Consider the following 22584-nt stretch of genomic DNA (forward strand, 5'->3'; position numbering starts at 1 on the left):
AAAACCATGAACCAAAAGAACAATTCAACATGAACAACATGTGTACACAAAAGAACAACAGCCCGAAGGGAACAGGGGCGGGTGCTGGGTCTCCCAATAGGAGCTAGAAGAAAAGGAATTTACGGTAAGTAAACAAAATTCCCTTCTTCTTTGTCGCTCCATTGGGAGACCCAGACAATTGGGACGTCCAAAAGCAGTCCCTGGGTGGGTACAAGAATACCTCAATAACAGAGAGCCGAAAAACGACCCCTTCCTACAGGTGGGCAACCGCCGCCTGAAGGACTCGCCTACCTAGACTGGCATCTGCCGAAGCATAGGTATGCACTTGATAGTGTTTTGTGAAGGTGTGCAGACTAGACCAGGTAGCTGCCTGACACACCTGCTGAGCCGTAGCCCTTAACACCCTGTTAAGGTCCCAGGGTTCCAGCGGACGCTTGTAGGGTGGAACTATGTGGCAAACTCCCTGCAGGAACGTGCGGACCTGCGGAAGCCTTGCCAGGCGCTTTTGAAAAAATACTGAGAGCGCCGATACTTGTCCCTTGAGAGAGCCGAGTGACAAACCCTTGTCCATTCCGGATTGAAGGAATGAAAGAAAAATGGGTAAGGCAAAAGGCCAGGGAGTAAAACCCTTATCAGAGCACCAGGACAAGAAGATCCGCCACGACCTGTAATAGATCTTGGCGGACGTTGGTTTCCTGGCCTGTCTCATAGTGGCAATGACATCCTGAGATAAACCCGACGACGCTAGGAGCCAGGACTCAATGGCCACACAGTCAGGTTGAGGGCCGCAGAATTCAGATGGAAAAACGGCCCTGTGACAGCAGGTCTGTGCGGTCTGGAAGTGCCCACGGCTGACCCACCGTGAGATGCCACAGATCCGGGTACCACGACCGCCTCGGCCAATCTGGAGCGACGAGAATGGCGCGACGACAGTCGGATCTGATCTTGCGTAACACTCTGGGCAACATCGCCAGAGGAGGAAACACATAAGGGAGTCGAAACTGCGACCAATCCTGAACTAACGCGTCCGCCGCCAGAGCTCTGTGATCTTGAGACCGTGCCATGAAGGCCGGGACCTTGTTGTTGTGCCGTGACGCCATGAGATCGACGTCCGGCGTTCCCCAGCGGCGACAGATCTCTCGAAACACGTCTGGGTGAAGAGACCATTCCCCCGCATCCATGCCCTGACGACTGAGAAAGCCTGCTTCCCAGTTTTCTACGCCCGGGATGTGAACTGCGGAGATGGTGGAGGCTGTGGCCTCCGCCCACAGCAGAATCCGCCGGATTTCCTGGAAAGCCGTTAGGGCTAGATACACTGCCCTTATCTCCAGAACATTGATCTGAAGGGAAGACTATCGGAGTCCAGGTTCCCTGAGCCCTGTGGTGGAGAAAAAACGCTCCCCACCCTGACAGGCTCGCGTCCGTCGTGACCACAGCCCAGGATGGGGGCAGGAAGGATTTTCCCTGCGATAGAGAAGTGGGAAGAGGCCACCACTGAAGAGAGGTTTTGGCTGCAAGGGAAAGAGAGACGTTCCTGTCGAGGGACGTCGACCTCCTGTCCCATTTGCGGAGAATGTCCCATTGGAGTGGGCGCAGCTGGAACTGCGCGAAGGGCACTGCCTCCATTGCTGCCACCATCTTCCCCAGGAAGTGCATGAGGCGCCTCAAGGGGTGTGACTGACCCCGAAGAAGAGATTGCACCCCTGTCTGCAGCGAAAGCTGTTTGTCCAGCGGTAGCTTGACTACCGCTGAGTGAGTATGAAACTCCATCCCGAGGTAAGTCAGTGATTGGGTCGGTGTCAACTTGGACTTTGGGAAGTTGATGATCCACCCGAACTGCTGGAGAGTCTCCAGAGCGACGGTCAGGCTGTGTTGACACGCCACCCGGGAGGGAGCCCTGACTAGGAGATCGTCTAAGTAAGGGATCACCGAGTGGCCCTGAGAGTGTAGGATCGCCACAACGGATGCCATGACCTTGTGAAGACCCGTGGGGCTGTCGCCAGTCCGAAAGGCAGTGCCACGAACTGAAGGTGTTCGTCCCCGATGGCGAAACGCAGGAAGCGTTGATGCTCGGGTGCGATCGGCACATGGAGATAAGCATCCTTGATGTCGATCGATGCTAGGAAGTCTCCTTGTGACATCGAAGCGATGACCGAGCGGAGAGATTCCATCCGAAACCTTCTGGTGCTCACATGCCTGTTGAGCAGTTTGAGGTCCAGAACGAGACGGAATGATCAGTCTTTCTTTGGCCCACGAACAAGTTGGAGTAGAAGCCGTGACCATGTTCCTGAGGGGGAACGGGAATCACCACTCCTTCTGACTTCAGAACGCCCACAGCCTGAAAAAGTGCTCCGGCCCGAGATGGGGGCGGAGATGTTCTGAAGAAACGAGTCGGAGGACGAGAGCTGAACTCTATCCTGTAACCGTGAGACAGAATGTCTCTCACCCATCGGTCTTGGACATGTGGCCCCAGGCGTCGCAAAAGCGGGAGAGCCTGCCACCGACCGAGGATGCGGTTCGGGGAGGCCGAAAGTCATGAGGATGCCGCCTTGGAGGCAGTGCCTCCGGCGTTTTTTTGGGGGCGTGACTTAGACCGCCACGCATAAGAGTTCCTCTGGCCCTTCTCTGGCCTGTTGGACGAGGAGGATTGGGACTTGGCTGAGGGCCGAAAGGACCGAAACCTCGGTTGTATTTTCCGTTGCTGAGGTCTCTTCGGTTTGGACTGGGGTAAGGATGAGTCCTTTCCCTTGGATTCCTTAATAATTTCATCCAATCGTTCGCCAAACAATCGGTCGCCAGAAAACGGCAAACCGGTTAAGAACTTCTTGGAAGCAGAGTCTGCCTTCCATTCGCGTAGCCACATGGCCCTGCGGACTGCCACCGAATTAGCGGATGCTACCGCTGTACGGCTAGCAGAGTCCAGGACGGCGTTCATGGCGTAGGACGAAAAAGCCGACGCCTGAGAAGTCAAAGACGCAACTTGCGGAGCAGAGGTACGTGTGACCGCATTAATCTCAGACAGACAAGCTGAGATAGCTTGGAGTGCCCACACGGCTGCAAAGGCAGGGGCAAAAGACGCGCCTGTGGCTTCATAGATGGATTTCACCAGGAGCTCTATCTGCCTGTCAGTGGCATCCTTGAGCGATGAGCCATCTGCAACTGATACTACAGATCTAGCCGCCAGTCTAGAGACTGGAGGATCCACCTTGGGACATTGAGCCCAACCCTTAACTACGTCAGAGGGGAAGGGGTAACGTGTGTCATTAAGGCGCTTAGTAAAGCACTTGTCCGGAAATGCTCTGTGCTTCTGGACAGCATCTCTGAAGTTAGAGTGATCGAAAAACGCACTCCGTGTACGTTTGGGAAACCTAAACTGGTGTTTCTCCTGCTGCGAAGCCGACTCCTCTATAGGTGGAGTTGGGGGGAGAAAGATCTAGCACCTGGTTGATGGACGCTATAAGGTCATTTACTATGGCGTCCCCTTCAGGTGTATCAAGATTGAGAGCAACGTCAGGGTCAGAGCCCTGAGCTGCGACGTCCGCCTCATCCTCCAGACAGTCCTCAAGCTGAGACCCCGAGCAGCGTGAGGAAGTCGGGGAAGATTCCCAGCGAGCCCGCTTAGCCGGTCTGGGACTGTGGTCCGTGCCGGAGTCCTCCACGTGAGACCTAGGGGCCACCCCGGGAGCACGCTGCGGCGCAGACCGAGAGGGGCCTGGAGGCGATGATCCGACAGTGCCCGGGGCCTGTGTAAGGACCGGTCTGGACTACAAGGCTTCTAGTAGCTTGGCAGACCATTTGTCCATAGACTGAGCCATGGATTGAGAAAGCGACTCAGAGAGTTTCTCAGCAAAAACTGCAAACTCTGTCCCTGCCGCCTGGACAGGGGAAGCAGGAGGGTCTGCCTGAGCCGAGGGGCCCACTAGTGACCGAGGCTCCGGCTGAGCAAGTGCAACAGTGGTCGAGCATTGCTCACAGTGAGGGTAGGTGGAACCCGCAGGTAACATAGCCCCACAAGAGGTACAGGTTGCAAAAAAAAAAAAACCCTTTGCCTTAGCGCCCTTGCTCTTTGTGGACGACATGCTGTTGTCTCCTAGGAGAGTGATCACTGAGGGTATATAGCCAAAAGCAAAACAACCCGGCCAAACAGAGAAAATATATACCAATATATATATATATATACTCCGGCACCCTAGGGGGACCAGCATCGGGTGACCGGTGTGGCTAACCGACCGCCCAAAGCGGTGTGTGTCCACCAGATTCCCTGCCTTAGGTCTCCCAGAGCTGCAGAGCTCGTTCCTGAAATCCTCCACCGGCAGAATGTGTGTAAAAATGGCTGCCGGAGCTCTCAGGGGAGAAGGGAGCCGTGGGCGGCGACTAGTAAAGTGCGGGAATCTGGGGCCCCACAGTGATCAGTGAGGGGGGGGGGGAAACCTAAAGTATGCTCCAGCCCTCACTGCCGACGTCAGGTCGACCGTCCCGCCCTTACCCCTGACTGGCAGGCCCGGGGGCGGGAGTTATGGTACTAGGCCGCAATGAAGCCGGGGACTAAATTTAATACCGCGGCCGACAAACAGGCGCGGTCGGCGCGGAAGTCCCGGTCTTCACAAACCAGCAGCTGCTGCAGCGTCTGTGAAACAAGCGCTCCATGCACCGTCCCCATGGGGACACAGAGTACCTTTAGATGCAGGGCCCTGTCCCTGAGGATACATAGACTCCTGTCCGGCAGATTCCCACAGGGGCTGCGGAGGGAGCCCGGTCCCAGTGAATGGATGACCGGTTAGGATCCCACTTCTCCCAGAGCCTCTAAGGGATGGTGAAGGAAAACGGCATGTGGCTCCAGCCTCTGTACCCGCAGTGGGTACCTCAACCTTAACAGCACCGCCGACTTAGTGGGGTGAGAAGGGAGCATGCCGGGGGCCCTGTGGGGGCCCTCTTTTCTTCCAACCGATAAAATCAGAAGCTGCTGCTGACTAAAATGGGATGCATGAGTGGATGTGTGCCTCCTTCCACACAAAGCATAAAACTGAGGAGCCCGTGATGCACGGGAGGGTGTATAGGCAGAGGGGAGGGGTTACACTTTTTAAAGTGTAATACTTTGTGTGGCCTCCGGAGGCAGAAGCTATACACCCAATTGTCTGGGTCTCCCAATGGAGCGACAAAGAAAAACTGCTTTTTACAGTTCCAGGAAAAGCTATGAGATTCCAGAAATCTCATGCACAAACTTTGCTTTTATTTTCCTGACTAAAATGGAAAACTGCTGCGTTTTTTCAAGAAGCAGCATGTCAGTTCTTTCAGAATTTTTGAAGCTTTTTTCACCATTGAAAGCAACAAGTGCAGAAACACTGCTGCATTTTTTGCTGAGTTTTGCAGTAAATGTAACTAACTTTATTTAATTTAAAAGATATACTGTAGAGAAATGCCACCCAAAACGCAACTAAAAAAAGCGGCAAAAACACAGCTTTTCTTTTACTGCCAATAGAGCAGGTTTTGCTGCAAAAAAAAAAAAACAGCAGCAAAAAAGCAACATGTGAACATACCCCAAGTGAGAAACTTTTTTCAGATAAACATACATACCATACCATACCATATACCCCATTTATGGCGAATAGACAAATCCTTTTAGGCCAGTTTCACACATCCGGCTTTTTGCCGGTTTGCCGGATTCGGCGCACACCAGTACAGTGTATATAGTACAATCCGTCCGGGTCACATACTACGATCCCATGACAGCATGTGACCGGCGCTTGTCGTGCTGCTATTGTACTGTATACACTGTACTGGCGTGCACTGAATCCGGCAAACCGGCAAAAAGCTGGATGTGTGAAACTAGCCTTGATGAAAACCATTCACTCGATTCACAGGCAATATGAATCAGAGACTGGCTTTTTAATGGCAGCTAGATTGTCAGGCTTCTCCCTATAGCACAGTGGGCAGGGAGAAGTCTCCGGAGACACATGTGACTAGTCACCTCTGCCCCAGCCCTGTTATCAACTATATTTTTCTCTAAACGTCTGCAGCACAGTGTAAAACTTACATGTCGGTCTCTGATTCATGCTGCCCACCGATCAGGCAGCATGAATCAAGTGCCAGGTTCCCTTTAAGCCACGCACATACAGTGTCCACCCATATCCTGTCCACCGCTATTAACTTGAGAATGGCGGCAGCTATAGGCATAGAAGTGGTGTCTAGGTATAGTAAAGTAGCCATGTGCTACGCAATGAAACCACCTATAGCGCCACCTGGTGGAAAACAACAGAGTTAGCATTGTTATCTCGAAAACGGAACGAGATAGAGAAAAAAAGTGAATTACAAAGTTCTAGGGCATCATCAATTCAATACGAATCGACATCTTGCATACAGAAATGCTATGAAATGAAACCCATGACCCCCCCCCAAAACATTGAATGCTGGTCACGCATATGGCACTCATTTAACTTTGATGCTGAAAGTGGCCCCCGTCAGCTGCAATGCACATCTGGCCTCTGCACAGCATACTGTATCTTGCTGCACGTTGTGCAATATGGTAGGTGACACGTTTGCACAAGCATCTGTAATACGTCGTCGTAGGTCCTGCAATGTTGGTGGAGGGGTCGCATACACCTGCTGTTTGAGGTGACCTCACAGAAAGAAATCCAATGGGGTCAGGTCAGGTGAGTGTGGAGGCCACTCCACACAGCCACCATACCCAATGACTTGTAGGAAGGTCTCCATGAGGTATCGCTTCACGTCCGCAGCCTTGTGAGTTTTACACGCTCTAATAATAGCATCTCTGTATGCAAGGTGTGGATTCGTATTGAGTTGATGATGCCCTACAAATTTGTAATTCCCTTTTTTTCTCTATCTCGTTCCGTTTTCGAGATAAAAATGCTAACTCCGTTATTTTCCACCAGGTGGTGCTATAGGTGGTTTCAATGCGTAGCGCATGGCTACTTTACTATACCTAGACATCACTTCTATGCCTATAGCTGCCACCATTCTCAAGTTAATGGCGGTGGACAGGATATGGGTGGACACACTGTATATAACTCTATAGTCAATGAAGAGTTTCATGTCAGTGTTTTACCATGTATATAGTGACTGATCAACTCCTCATTGCCTTATAAACTGAGAAAGTGAAAAACAAACCCTCCGATGCTGCGCAAGAGGCTTTTAGAAGCACAGATTTAGACTAAATCTGTAGCAACAGAAATTTCAATGCAGTGCCAAAGGGGTCTGATAAATTAATGGCGGTCAATCCGACACTACCTGGTCATTCCTTACCTGTCAGTGCTACCAGATGTGGCAGGCAGAGCCGGTTCGCCAGTATAATGAGGTCCATGGGGCCAAGGTCGGGTCCGTCGGTGAACTGTCCAGTGTACAAATACTCTAGTAACGCACGCATACTGCCTCTGGTGGTGAACGGAAGAACTACCTGAAAAAGTGAGATATGACCATAGTACAGTTTTATTGTTATGCATTATGTAAGGTAGTGATTTGTGTACTAACGAATCCAAAATAGGGTTTATTGTCAGACCAAAAATCAAATACTTGAGTTCCCATTGTCAGACCCCCAGGACCTAAGAATAACTGGGCTCCGATGTCTTTTCTCAGTGAAAAGTTACTTGTACCCTTCCAAGGAGACGAGAGCGCTCACTAAATTGTTATGGTGCTTCACTTTGAGGCTGGTTCACACATCAGACATTCCTCATCCAAGAATGGATCACATTGTCCAGAATGGTCGTGGATCTCCTGATTGAAAGTGAAGAGTCTCATAGGCATATAAAAAAATATGGAGTTTGGGTCTGGAGACCAATGGGCGATCCAGGCATTGTGATCCTTTCTCGGACCTTGATTCCCGGATGAAACTGACCTGACAATCACTGAAGGTTAATGGGGTTGTCCACTACTTCTGCATTGATGGCCTATCCTTAAGATAGGTCATCAATGTCTCACTGGCTGGGGTTCGACACCCCGCACCTCCGTTGATCAGCTGTCCTTGGTCCCACAGGCGGCAGCAGGAAATGCCCAGTTCTGTAGCTGCTCTTTCTTCCTATAACAGCCGCGGCCGGATAGTGCACAACCGCCTCCCATTCTAATCAATTGGACGCGGATGTGCAGTACCCGGCCATGGCAGCTATCAGAAGATGGAGCAGCTCCGGAACTGAGCATTTCCGGTTGCCTGTTGCTGCTGCCAGCAGCGAGAACAGCTGATCGGCGAGGGTGCGGGCTGTCAGACCCCAGCCAGTCAGATATTGAGTACCTATCCTACGGATAGGCCATCAATGCAAAAGTAGGGGACAACCTCTTTAAGATCTTCATGTTCTTGGGGTTAATAGGTATCCCAACAACCAGAACCAACACCAATAACATGTCCAATTGTACTACCATGTCAAAAAAGTCAATATGGAGATCCCTTTAGTCACTAGAATTACTCCTTTATTGAAATTATTATGTACATCAGTCACAATATGAAACCACAGCCATCATCAATAGAGAATGAAGACCTTCCTGGTGTCCAGACTAATCAGAGGGTCCCTTGTATTTCTAACGTCATACACAATCCACTCAGAGGACAGGAAGGCAAGCTTTTTTCCTAATTCTAACGCTTTTCTACAAACACCATGTAAGACGTGTAGCTTTACAGATGCTCTGTTCTAGCTATCCACAATTTTGTGGCCCTCAGTCCTCATGTTAATGGGAGCAATGGAAGGTGAGTATATTTTTATTTTATTTTTTTTGGGGGGGGGGGGATTGAAGAACAGGGACATTACTACTGGAAGTAACCCAGGATGAAGGACACAATACCTGGAAAGAGCCCAGAAAAGGAGGCCAAAATTGGGGAAATTATTACAGGATGGGGGACACTGTTACATGAGAGGGTGAGCACATATGTCAGGATCTGGAACATTACAAAGGCCCGTACATATGTTGAGCATGCAGATGGGGGTCAAGTCCAAATATGTCACCGGGGCCCATTGAACTCTAGTTACGCCACTGCTCACTGATAATAGCACAATCCTGTAAAAGGTGAGACCAGTGTAACAACAGTTCCTCACATTTCTTTCCTCCTGTATTCTACCATCACCTGTGAGTGATATTATTGTGAAGTGGAAGGAACCGGAGTAACTCAGCCACAAAGTGTTTTCCACATAAAGCTAAACATATACAAGGTGGCGTACAGGTGGTAAAACACGTGGGATAGCTGTTTACAAAATGTGGCCACATAAAGTAACAGAGCGGGCTCACCGAGTGCTAAGGGAGACAAAAGTCACCAATGCTTTGGTGACTTCATAACTGCACAGTCCAATCCTCTTCTGGTAACATCAGAACAGACACTGCACCCGCCGGGAGCTTCATGGCCGAACAGATGCCTGCAGCCGTACATCACCAAGCACAATGTTGAGTGTCGGATTGAGTGGTGTAAAGCCTTCACTGGAGAACATTAACTGCCTGACTGTATTGTGCCCGCTGTAAAGTTAAGTGGAGGAGAGATAATGCTATGGGTGTTTTATTACAGAGTCGGCCCGAGGCCCCCTAGTTCCGGTTAATGCGGGCTTCACATGAGACGATCTATCGTGCGATATATCGTCGGGGTCACGGTTTTCGTGACGCACATCTAGCTTCGTTGGCGACGTCGTCCAGTGTGACACCTACGAACGATTGCAAATTGGTGACAAACCGTGAGTCGTGTACTCGTCGTTTAGTTTTAAAAAATCATTTAACTTTGCGCCGGTTGTTCATCGTACCCGGGGTAGCACACATCGCTCCGTGTGACACCACGGGAACGACGAACACAGCTTACCTGCGTCCCGCGGCACCCGCCGGCTATGCGGAAGGAAAGAGGTGGGCGGGATGTTACGTCCCGCTCATTTCCGCCCCTCCGCTTCTATTGGCCAGTGGCTGTGACGTCGCTGTGATGCCGAACATCCCTCCCCGTTCAGGAAGATGATGATTGCCGCCCACAGCGAGGTCGCTCAGCAGATAAGTACGTGTGACGGGGGTTTAATGACTTTGTGCGACACGGGCAGCGATTTGCCCGTGACGCACAAACGACGGGGGCGGGTACGATCGCTCGTGCAATCGCACAATAGATCGCAACGTTTAAAGCCCGCATAAGGCTAGTTTCACACATCCGTCTTTTCGCCGGATTGACGGTTCCAGCGCACTCCAGTACAGTGTATACAGTACAATGGCAGTGCGACAAGCGTGACCTGCCATTGTACTGTATCATACTGTACTGGAGTGCGCTGGAACCGCCAATCCGGCGAAAAGACGGATGTGTGAAACTAGCCTAATGCAAATCTTAATTCTTTACCACTTCAGCATTTTGGACAGTTTTATGATTACAAAGGCACATGACTGCGCCCAGTGGACAAGGCCCATAAAGATGGTTTGGGGAGTTTGGGAAGAACACCTCAACACCCTTGGGGTGAACTAGAATGGAGATTATGAACTTGGCCCATTCCCCAACATCAGTGTCTGACCTCACAGATGTTCTTCTGGATGAATGGGTAAAACTTCCTACTGAGGACCTCCAAAATCTTGTAGAAACCCTTCGCAGATAAGTGTTTATACTAGTTAAATATATCGGTATGCTAATCTATGGAGACGGATCATTCTTATCCTGTTAATATCCGATTTCATCACACCAGACCTGACTCACCGGCATGATGATGCCACGCCAATATGATCCGGCTGCAGATTAGAAGTGAGCTTTTAGGCAAACTACTATTGTCACCAGGTGACAAACTATCGGGGCACAATTATTTAATCTAGGTTCATATCATCATCTATGAATATGCAAAGAAGGGAATTTTGTTTACTTACCGTAAATTCCTTTTCTTCTAGCTCCAATTGGGAGACCCAGACAGTGGGTGTATAGCTACTGCCTCTGGAGGCCGCACAAAGAACTACACTTAAAAGTGTAAGGCCCCTCCCCTTCTGGCTATACACCCTCCCGTAGGAGTACGGATTCCTCAGTTTTAGTACCAAAGCAAGAAGGAGGAAAGCCAATAATAGTTTCAAAAACAAATTCAATCCGATAACAAGATCGGAGAACTTAAGAAACAACATGAACAACATGTGCACCCGAAAAACGAAACCCTTAGAACAAATAGGGCGGGTGCTGGGTCTCCCAATTGGAGCTAGAAGAAAAGGAATTTACGGTAAGTAAACAAAATTCCCTTCTTTTTCGCTCCTAATTGGGAGACCCAGACAGTGGGACGTCCAAAAGCAGTCCCTGGGTGGGTAAAAGATACCACATGAACGGGCTGTCAGACAGCCTCTTCCTACAGGTGGGCCACCGCCGCCTGAAGGACCTGTCTACCTAGGCTGGCATCTGCCGAAGCGTAGGTATGCACTTGATAGTGCTTGGTAAACGTGTGCAGACTCGACCAGGTAGCTGCCTGGCACACTTGCTGAGCCGTAGCCTGATGCCGCAATGCCCAGGACGCACCCACGGCTCTGGTAGAATGGGCTTTCAGTCCAGATGGAATCGGAAGCCCAGCAGAACGGTATGTGTGAAGAATTGGTTCCTTGATCCACCGCGCCAGGGTGGATTTGGAAGCTTGCGATCCCTTATGCTGACCAGCGACTAGGACAAAGAGCGCATCAGAACGGCGTAGAGGCGCCGTGCGAGAAATGTAAATCCTGAGTGCTCTCACCAGGTCCAACAGATGTAAACCTTTTTCAAATTGGTGAACTGGATGCGGACACAAAGATGGCAAAGTGATATCCTGATTGAGATGAAAGGAAGAAACCACCTTGGGAGAAAACTCTGGAATTGGACGCAGTACTACCTTGTCTTGGTGAAACACCAGGAAGGGAGATTTGCAAGATAACGCCGCTAGCTCGGACACTCTTCGAAGAGACGTGACCGCCACAAGAAAAACTACCTTTTGTGAAAGCCTAGAAAGGGGAACCTCTTTCAAAGGCTCGAAAGGCGGCTTCTGGAGAGCAAGGAGAACCTTGTTCAGATCCCAGGGTTCTAATGGCCGTCTGTAAGGAGGAACGATATGACAAACTCCTTGGAGAAACGTGCGTACTTTAGAAAGCCGTGCCAAGCGTTTCTGAAAGAATACGGATAGCGCGGAGACTTGACCTTTAAGCGAGCTAAGCGACAAACCTTTTTCCAACCCAGACTGCAGGAAGGAAAGAAAAATTGGCAATGCAAATGGCCAGGGAGAAAACCCTTGAGCCAAGCACCACGCTAAGAAAATCTTCCACGTCCTGTGATAGATCTTAGCAGAGGATGGTTTTCTAGCTTGTCTCATTGTGGCAACAACTCCCTGAGATAAACCTGAGGCCGCTAGGATCCAGGACTCAATGGCCACACAGTCAGGTTCAGGGCCGCAGAATTCAGATGGAAAAACGGCCCTTGAGACAGCAAATCTGGACGGTTTGGTAGTGTCCACGGTTGGCCTACTGTGAGATGCCACAGATCCGGGTACCACGACCTTCTTGGCCAATCTGGAGCGACGAGTATGGCTCGATGGCAGTCGGACTTGATTTTCCGGAGAACTCTGGGTAACAATGCTAGAGGTGGGAACACATAGGGGAGTCGGAATTGCGACCAATCCTGAACCAAGGCGTCTGCCGCCAGCGCTCGGTGATCGTGAGACCGTGCCATGAAAACTGGGACCTTGTTGTTGTGCCGTGACGCCATCAGATCGACGTCCGGCGTCCCCCAGCGGCAACAGATCTGCTGAAACACTTCCGGGTGAAGGGACCATTCTCCTGCGTCCATGCCCTGGCGACTGAGAAAGTCTGCTTCCCAGTTTTCCACGCCTGGGATGTGAACTGCGGATATGGTGGACGCTCTGCTTTCCACCCACGTCAAAATCCGCTGGACTTCTTGAAAAGCTTGGCGGCTGCGTGTTCCCCCTTGGTGGTTGATGTACGCCACCGCCGTGGAATTGTCCGACTGAATCCGAATCTGCTTGCCTTCCAGCCATTGTTGGAAGGCTCGCAGGGCAAGATAGATTGCTCTGATTTCCAGAACATTGATCTGCAGGGTGGACTCTTCCTGAGTCCACGTCCCCTGAGCCCTGTGGTGGAGAAACACCGCTCCCCACCCTGAAAGGCTGGCATCTGTCGTGACCACTGCCCAGGACGGGGGAAGGAACGACTTTCCCTGTGACAATGAGTTGGGGAGAAGCCACCAACGTAGAGAGTCCTTGGCAGTCTGAGAGAGGGAGACAGTCCTGTCGAGGGACGTCGATTTCCCATCCCATTGGCGTAGAATGTCCCATTGGAGAGGGCGCAGATGAAACTGCGCGAACGGGACTGCCTCCATTGCTGCTACCATCTTTCCTAGGAAATGCATGAGGCGCCTCAGTGAGTGCGACTGGCTCTGAAGGAGAGATTGCACTCCAGTCCGTAGCGAGCACTGCTTGTCCAGTGGAAGCCTCACTATCGCTGATAGAGTATGAAACTCCATGCCAAGATAAGTTAGAGATTGGGTCGGGGTTAGATGAGACTTTGGAAAGTTGATAATCCACCCGAAAGTCTGGAGAGTGTCTAGCGCCACCTTCAGACTGTGTTGGCATGCCTCTTGAGAGGGTGCCTTTATAAGCAGGTCGTCTAGATACGGGATAACCGAGTGACCCTGCGAGTGCAGAACAGCTACTACTGCTGCCATGACTTTGGTGAAGACCCGGGGGGCTGTTGCCAGACCGAAAGGTAACGCTACGAACTGTAGGTGCTCGTCGTGTATGACGAAGCGTAGGAAACGCTGATGCTCTGGTGCAATCGGCACGTGGAGATACGCATCTTTGATATCTATTGATGCTAGAAAATCTCCTTGAGACATTGAGGCTATGACGGAGCGTAGGGATTCCATCCGGAACCTCCTGACTTTTACGTGTCTGTTGAGCAACTTTAGATCCAGGACGGGTCGATACGATCCGTCCTTTTTTGGGACCACAAACAGATTGGAGTAAAAACCGTGACCTTGTTCCTGAAGAGGGACGGAGGTCACCACTCCTTCCGCCTTTAGAGCGGCCACCGCCTGCAACAGAGCATCGGCTCGGTCTGGTGGTGGAGAAGTTCTGAAGAAACGAGTTGGCGGACGAGAACTGAACTCTATCCTGTACCCGTGAGACAGAATATCTCTCACCCAACGGTCTTTGACGCTTGCCAGCCAAGTGTCGCCAAAGTGGGACAGCCTCCCACCGACCGCGGGTGTGGGAATCAGAGACCGCAAGTCAGGAGGACGCCGTCTTGGCAACGGTTCCTCCGGCTGGCCTTTTTGGGCGTGACTGAGACCTCCAAGAATCTGAGCGTCTCTGGTCTTTTTGAGTCTTTTTTGACGCGGCGAATTGGGACCTGCCCGGTCCTCGAAAGGACCGATAACCAGACTGACCCCTCCTCTGTTGGGGTTTGTTTTGTCTGTGTTGCGGTAAGGAAGAGTCCTTACCCTTGGAGTGTTTGATGATTTCATCCAAACGCTCTCCAAACAATCGGTCACGAGAAAAAGGCAAATTAGTTAAGCACTTCTTGGAATGAGAATCTGCTTTCCAATGTCTCAACCACAGGGCCCTACGCAAAACAACGGAGTTGGCTGACGGCACTGCCGTGCGGCTTGTAGCGTCAAGAACAGCATTAATCGCGTACGACGCGAATGCCGTCATTTGCGAGGTCAATGGTGCTACCTGCGGGGCAAAGGCACGTGTGACTGAGTCAACTCGCGCAAGCCCGGCCGTGATAGCTTGGAGTGCCCATACGGCCGCAAAAGAAGGCGCTAATGACGCTCCAATCGCTTCATAGATGGATTTCAGCCAGAGCTCCATCTGCCTGTCAGTGGCATCTTTAAGTGCCGCTCCATCTTCAACTGCAACCAAGGATCTAGCTGCAAGCCTGGAAATTGGAGGATCCACTTTTGGACACTGGGTCCAACCCTTGACCACTTCAGTGGGAAAAGGATAGCGTGTATCTTTAAGCCGTTTAGGAAAACGCCTTTCAGGATAAGCGTGGGGTTTCTGGATTGCGTCTCTAAAGTCAGCGTGGTCCAGAAAAGTGCTTAATGTACGCTTAGGGTATCTGAAATGGATTCTCTCGTGCTGCGAAGCTGACTCCTCTACCAGAGGAGCTGGTGGGGAAATATTTAACATCTTATTGATGTTAAATATAAGATCATTAACTATGGCGTCACCATCTGGTGTATCTAGATTGAGAGCGGTCCCAGGATCAGAATCCTGATCAGTTACGTCCGCCTCATCACCCATAGATTCATCTCGCTGGGATCCTGACCATTGAGATGAATGTGAAGGCCCGTCATAGCGAGCCCGCTTAGGCTGCCCGGGGCCATCGTCCGAGTCAGAGTCTTCACCCTGAGGTGTAGATGCCCGTCCCGGAGCTTGGAGATAATTGAGCTGAGGGGGACCAGGGGGCAATGATTGCACAGTGTCCGTGGCCTGAAGTACAGGCCTAGCTCGCAATGTGTCAAGAATTTGTGACATAGTGAGAGACATTCTGTCAGCAAAAGCTGCAAACTCAGTTCCTGTCACCTGGACAGCATTCACAGGTGGTACACCCTGGGACACGTCCAGCAGAGGTCCCGACTGTGCAAGTGCCGCAGGGGCCGAGCACTGCACACAATGGGGGTCCGTGGAGCCTGCCGGTAGAAAAGTCCCACATGCGGTGCAGGAAGCATATAATGTCTGTGCCTTGGCACCCTTGCGTTTTCCGGACGACATGCTGCTGGCTCTCTGCAATGTGAGAGAGTCTATAGCCAAAGGGCAACCAGCGCTATGCAACACAAAGTATTTGTAGCAACAAAATACTAAAAATACTACTGGCACAAGAGGGGGTGAGCCCTGAGGGCTGCTTACCGCCCGCTGAATAGCGGGTAAGAGGCGCAGAATTCCTTGTCTGGGTCTCCCCGGCTCCCCTCTGCAGCTCAGCGTGTCAGCAGGAATGGCTGCCGGCGTCTGTGGAGAGGGGCGGTCCGTGGGAGGTTCCAAACAAAAGTGCGGGAACAGTGTCCCCTCTGTGCCGACTGTGAGGGCTGGAGTATGTAAAAAAGACTCCAGCCCTCAGCGCTGATGCCTTGGCCAGCGTCCCGCCCCTCTCCTGACTGGCAGGTCTGGGGGCGGGAACGAACGGAAGCAGGCCGCAAAAGCCGGGGACTCGAGTTATCAGCGCGGCCGCCGTAAAAGCGCGGGCCGCGCTGAAGTCCCCGGCGCACCACAAGTGCCAGCCGCCCCAGCGGCCGGCGCGACCGATTCCTCGAAGTGGCCGGCGTCCCGCCCCTCTCCTGACTGGCAGGTCTGGGGGCGGGAACGAACGGAAGCAGGCCGCAAAAGCCGGGGACTCTAGTTATCAGCGCGGCCGCCGTAAAAGCGCAGGCCGCGCTGAAGTCCCCGGCGCACTACAAGTGCCAGCCGCGCCGCAGTCCCAGCGGCCGGCGCGACCGATTCCCATAAGTGTGCCTGCTTCAGCGAAGCTGAATGAGGCCATGGCACAAGCGCCGCAGCGCTGATGTCCCCCGGCGCACTACAACACCCAGCATGCTGTGGTGTGAGCGCCAAATGCACGGGGACACAGAGTACCTTGAGGAAGCAGGGCCATGTCCCTGATGTACTCCGCTCCATCCAGCATCTTCTCCAGGGGCTGTAGATGGAGCACGGTCTCAGTGCCTGGAGACCGGTAAATCCCACTTCACCCAGAGCCTTGTAAAAAGGGATGGGGAAGGAATCAGCATGTGGGCTTCTGCCGCCGTACCCGCAATGGGTACCTCAACCTTACAAACACCTCCGACATACAGTGGGGTGAGAAGGGAGCATGCTGGGAGTCTGTATAGACCCTCTTTTCTTCCATCCGACATAGTCAGCAGCTGCTGCTGACTAAAAACAATGGAGCAATGCGTGCGTGTCTGACCTCCTGCGCACAAAGCTAAAACTGAGGAATCCGTACTCCTACGGGAGGGTGTATAGCCAGAAGGGGAGGGGCCTTACACTTTTAAGTGTAGTTCTTTGTGCGGCCTCCAGAGGCAGTAGCTATACACCCACTGTCTGGGTCTCCCAATTAGGAGCGAAAAAGAAAATAGCTGGGAATATAACAACATGAAAGGGAGAAGACATCATAACAATATGGTTTATACAGTGTCGGGGTGAATTCCTCAGTAATTTGCTGCCTGTTTATACCTGCTGGGTCGTTCTATGGGAGGCTACATCTAAAAAGTACACAGGAGGAGAAGAGTAATGGAGTTATACTGTGTACTTACAGATATTTTGCAAGAATGAAAATCTTAATTGCTTCCAATAATCTAAAGTTAAAAGGGATAGATGATAGTCAAAAGTGATTCCATGTTCCTTACCTCAGAGGTGCTGCTTTCCAAAAAGGGTCCTCCAAACATGGCGGCCATCCAGTCACAACCGGAGATGAGCAGCGGTTTATGGGCATTTATGCTCCCGTCGTCCAGAACGAAAGTGACATCTAATGGAGAATAAAAAATAAACAAGGGAGAAAAAAAAAAAAGACTGATGAAAAGTAAGTGATTTCAGACAGACCCCAGCAAATCCAGACAATTCCTACTAACGTATGAGGCAGGTTAGGTTAGGTTGTGATAATCATTCACGTACATTTGATAAATCATTTCTTGTCAGTGAATGAGGTTTCCGAGCCACCATTTATATATACATATCTCTTTTATAGTCCCACCAATCAATTCTCACCAGAGAAGATTCCCTTTGTCAGACACTCCTTGATACGATTGCTCCTTCTGACATGGAAAGCTCTAGTGATCTCTTGGTTCATGAAGGCCTCTCGATTCAGGATGTTTGCCACCATCATACGCAAGTCAAACACCTCCAAAAGCTCAGCGATGTGTGCCACCTCCATCAGCTCGGGCTCTCTTTCATCCAGTCGTCCAGTGTACAAATATTTCAGCACAGCTCTGAAGGGGCCAGACCTCACTGAGCTGTCCATCTTTACAACAGTTACCCTTCTGGCCCGGTAGCCAGGTGGCTCCTCCAGAACTCCACTTCGTATGCTTTCAAAAGCCCTGCTCCACCCAGACAAATCTCTATCTCCATCCCTGCCCAAAGTCCCATCACTGGCTGAGGTTCTCATTCCTCCTCCATCCGTTTCCCCTGAACCCTCACAAGCATCAAAGCTAGAGGCACGAAGAAGGGGGTCCCTGGCTTGAGATGGTGGATCTCCATCCTCCATTAGGAAAAGGTCACAGAATTTAGAGGAAGCGGTGGAGAGGTAGATGCGGTGGGCGTAGATACGAATCCTTTCTTGGACCACCAGCACCACGTCGGCACAGGAGGATTCCTCTAAAAGGCGTCCAGGATGATCTTCACTCTGAGCAGGAGGATCAGGCACTATGATAACAGGGGGTGGGGGCCGGGGAGGAAGAAAAGGGGCTTGTGGTAGAGGTTTGCGTACACTCCTCAAGTGTGACTTCCAAAACTGTAAGTGACGACGAGATATGAGCGCCGAGCGGATGGCGTTATCAAAAACTTCCTTAATTCCGCATTGGGCCACCACGCTGGTTTCGTAATATGGTATGCCAAGCTCTTTGGCTACTTCCCGACCTTTCTCAGGTGGAAGAATCTCCTGGGGTCGGATTGGCCTAAAAGAAAAAAGAAAAAAAGAAAACAAGTGAGAACAAGTGAGAAGCCATATATAATCAAAATCCACCCAAATCCTTGGAATAACGGTAATGAAACACATATATATTTTTCTACGAAGTCTCTGCTTGCCGAGCAACCGTATTCTTTCTTACTGGGTGACCACCAGTTTTATTTAATGTTGATATATGCATTGAGGTGGTCAAAGGAAGTTATCTACGAAACTGTCTCCAAAACCAACATACTATACTCTATGGTTTCCTCTGATCTGGGTCTAAGTTTATGCAGGAGACCATTTCTATAGCTGCTAAAAGACTGTCCACGTCCACAGTTTCCTTTCAATATTGATCACTAAAAGTCTAGGGGCAAAAACCCGACCGTTACCCATAGCCAAAGTGATTGGCTGAGAAGTGTATGGATTCATAGGTAGTAATCTGCTCAATCTGCTCGAAGCTGAGCTCCTCTACCCAATTTTTCAGCGATTGACAGATTTTTAGTACCTGAACACCAATTAATCAAAACTTCTGGTCACTATGACGAAAAGTTTTATGAAACCTTAGGTATTCTTTAACTAAGGTAGATCAGTATATTGATAGATTTGCTAACTTTCAATGCTTATTCACATATCAGAATTTTACATACAAGCTCCGTATTTTTCATGTATATACTGTGTGTGTGTATATATATGTATATATATATATATATATATATATATATATCTCAATCAGTCTATGGAGCTGTTCACATGTCCATGATTTTTTTTTTTTGCAAACCAAGTGGCCCATGCAAATTCGTGTCCAATCTTGATCCAAGTGTTGGGAAGAAGAAAAGTTTATGTTTGTGAGAAAGTTGGACGGGACTCATATGGCAATTTTTTCATGGACTAATAGGTTAAAAAAAAAATGTTTCGCCACCTTCTTCTGTCTAGTTTTCTCATGAGAATAAAAACTGATGAAACTCAGACAAAACTGATGACTCTCTAATCAAAAACACTGATGAAAATTGGACCAGTTTTCTAGTATGAGCCCTTACCCTAGTTGTGTGGCTGCTTTTTCTGATGCCAGACAAGCCTCTTATTTGGTGGGGTGTTTGATTGAGCACCGTCTCTTTCACACTACATTTCACAGGCTGTCTGGAGGTGTAATTCTGAAGGATTTCCTGACATACAATGTTCCTGTACTGTATGTGCATTGTGGTGTCTGAGCACCATACACTTCCATATTAGAAAAAAAATTGTGAAAAAAATAAATAATGCCTCTGTATGGAGCAGCACTACAAATGGAGCTACACCATACAACAGAAAAAAAAGGTAAATTAAACAAAAGGATGGAGTCCAAAAGGACCGTCTCTTGGCCTCTATTTAGACTCCATCCACACATCAGCGTTTGTCGATCGTGGGTTGTCAGTTATTTCAATGGATTGCACACAACAACATCATATTCTATGGGGCTGTTCACATGGCAGAATGTTTTTTTTTTTCTGATCTAGACCAAGAAAATAGTCATGTCCTACTCTGGTATAATCTTCAGAACAAAGTCGCACATGGAAGTGAATGGATTCTCTAAAAAGGAAGAGCACAAAGATGTTATCTGACTTCTATCCATGTGCATTCCCTTTTTCACTGGTTGCTCAGAGAAGCTTGAAAAAAGTCAAATTTTCTTTCAAATTAGAAAAAGACAGAGAGAGAAAGAGACAGAGAGACAGACAGAGAGAGAGAGAGATAGAGAGAAAGAGACAGACAGAGAGAAATAGACAGAGAAAAAGACAGAGATACAGAGAGAGACAGACAGAGAAAAAGACAGAGAGATACAGACAGACAGAGAGAAAGATACAGACAGAGAAAAAGACAGAGATACAGAGACAGATAGAGAGAGACAGACAGAGAGAAAGACAGAGAAAAACAGAGAGAGACAGAGAGAAAGAGACAGACAGAGAGAAATAGACAGAGAAAAAGACAGAGATACAGAGAGAGACAGACAGAGAGAAAGACAGAGAGATACAGACAGAGAGAAAGATAGAGACAGAGAAAAAGACAGAGAGATACAGAGACAGACAGAGAGAGACAGACAGAGAGACAGAGAAAAACAGAGACAGACAGAGAGAAAGAGACAGAGAGAAAGACAGAGATACAGAGAAAGAGAGAAAGAGACAGAGACAGACAGAGAGAAAGACAGAGAGAGACAGAGAGAAAGAGACAGAGAGATATAGACAGAGAGACAGACAGACAGAGACAGATAGACAGACAGAGACAGTCAGAGACAGATAGACAGACAGACAGTCAAAGACAGTCAGAGACACAGAGGCAGAGAAAGTGAGACAGAGAGAGAGAGACAAAGAGAGACACAGAGAGAAACAGAGACACACAGACAGACAGACACACAGGCACAGACGAAGACACAGGCACAGACACACAGGCACAGGCAGAGACACAGGTAGAGACAGACAAGAGACAGATGACAATTGGATCCAGAAAACTAATGAAAACTTGTCCATTTTTGGGCAAGAAGAATGAAAAAACCTAGGCATGGAATAAGGTCACAAGGAAATGGGGGCCTAATGAATTTGCCATGTCCCAGCACATATGGTCCTGTGTATGTGTTGTGTACCTATAATGGGTGCAGGTGGAATGGGGCCACAGTGCTTAGAGGCTCAAGGGGTCTCTTTGGCCCCTATGAGAATGCCCATACGTTTGAGGATCTGTGATAGTTGGGGGCCCTGTTAGGGATTTTGTATCAGGGCCCTTAAGCCTCAAGTTACACCCCTGCAGGTTTCATATGTCCTTTTTTGCATACAGGAATAATGGATCGATTTTCATCAGTGCTTTTACATCCAACTTTTGGAAGAATACTACCATAGGATGATATACAGATTGTACCCGTGTGCTGTCTTTCTTTCTATTATGCACCTATTGAATTGAGTGGGAGATTTTTGAGATTAATTTCGAACATGTCTATTTTTTGGAGGGTTTTTTTTGCGCGGACACTCAGTCTGCAAAAAAACTAGACATACAATATAATGGATATGCGAACTATTCATGAAAGACACAGGTAGAACACATACAAGAGAATTGGATGTGTGACAGGAGGCTATATTGTAGGCTTGTGCATTGTTATTACCCTGCGGACTAAGGCTCCGGTGGGGTCAGGAACATTTCATTTCTATTTAAAGCTTTGTCCTGCAATGTATTTTCTGGAATCCAGTGGGTGAGCGGCTAAGCTGAGAAAGAACGACTCCTTAGCAGTGCCAAGTGGCTTCACATTCTCGGCTCAGCATGGCACCAACGGACTGACATTTAGGATGGGGCAGGTGTAAGGCAAGAGCTGATGGCAGAATTAGACAGTTGTTTGCTCATTTCAGTGTCATGCCAGCTCACTGATGGATCAGCGTGACACGAGAAAGATATTAGTGTGATGATCACCCACAAATCTTGTAAGATGTAAACATACAAAAAAGACAACCTGGCCAGCGGGCGTCGGGCGCGGTTCACCGCTTCCAGATCGGCATAGCGAAGATCCAATTGGCATCCAACCAGAATGACGGGTGCTCGTGGGCAGAAGTGCTTTATCTCCGGGTACCACATAGTTTGGACATGCTGCAGGGAGTTGGGGTTTGCAATGGAAAAACACAAAACAACCACATCTGACCTGTAAAAGGCAACAAAGAGGGGTCATGAGCCTTGGGTGCATCAGTAGGAGGCGCTGACTCCCCAGTCTGTTCCCAAAATGGTCCAACCACCCCTCTGGGACAAAAAAAAGACACCTGTGAATATAGGGCCCATTTCACACATCAGTTTTTTGCTGTCAGTCACAATCCGTTGTCTCGACAGATCCAGCGTAGATTGTGGAAAAACTGATGCAAAGGATCCGACTGGCTATTTGATAGTAAATAAAATAAATTGGAGCATGCTCAGTTAAAAAAACGGAATCCGTCATTTGACGGCTTACGACGGATCCTGCAACCATAGGCTTCCATTCTAAGAAACAACGGATGGCGACGGATCCTGCGCCCATAGACTTCCATTCTACCA

At 49.6% G+C, this 22584-nt stretch overlaps 1 protein-coding gene across 2 annotated transcripts in view; it reads right to left on the minus strand.

Moving 5' to 3' along the window:
• Nucleotides 1–22584, minus strand: part of RHOBTB2 (Rho related BTB domain containing 2) — a 53573-nt gene that overhangs the window by 20670 nt on the left and 10319 nt on the right. For both annotated transcript variants that reach the window (XM_075346426.1, XM_075346425.1), the window contains exons 4-7: nucleotides 22016–22201; nucleotides 17655–18559; nucleotides 17297–17415; nucleotides 7261–7411 (exon numbers count right to left, since the gene is read on the minus strand). In XM_075346426.1, the coding sequence (XP_075202541.1) occupies nucleotides 7261–7411; nucleotides 17297–17415; nucleotides 17655–18559; nucleotides 22016–22201 (1361 nt within the window). The remainder of the gene's footprint in view (nucleotides 1–7260; nucleotides 7412–17296; nucleotides 17416–17654; nucleotides 18560–22015; nucleotides 22202–22584) is intronic.

The sequence above is a fragment of the Anomaloglossus baeobatrachus genome, chromosome 4 (assembly GCF_048569485.1).
Source record: "Anomaloglossus baeobatrachus isolate aAnoBae1 chromosome 4, aAnoBae1.hap1, whole genome shotgun sequence".
NCBI lineage: Eukaryota > Metazoa > Chordata > Amphibia > Anura > Aromobatidae > Anomaloglossus > Anomaloglossus baeobatrachus.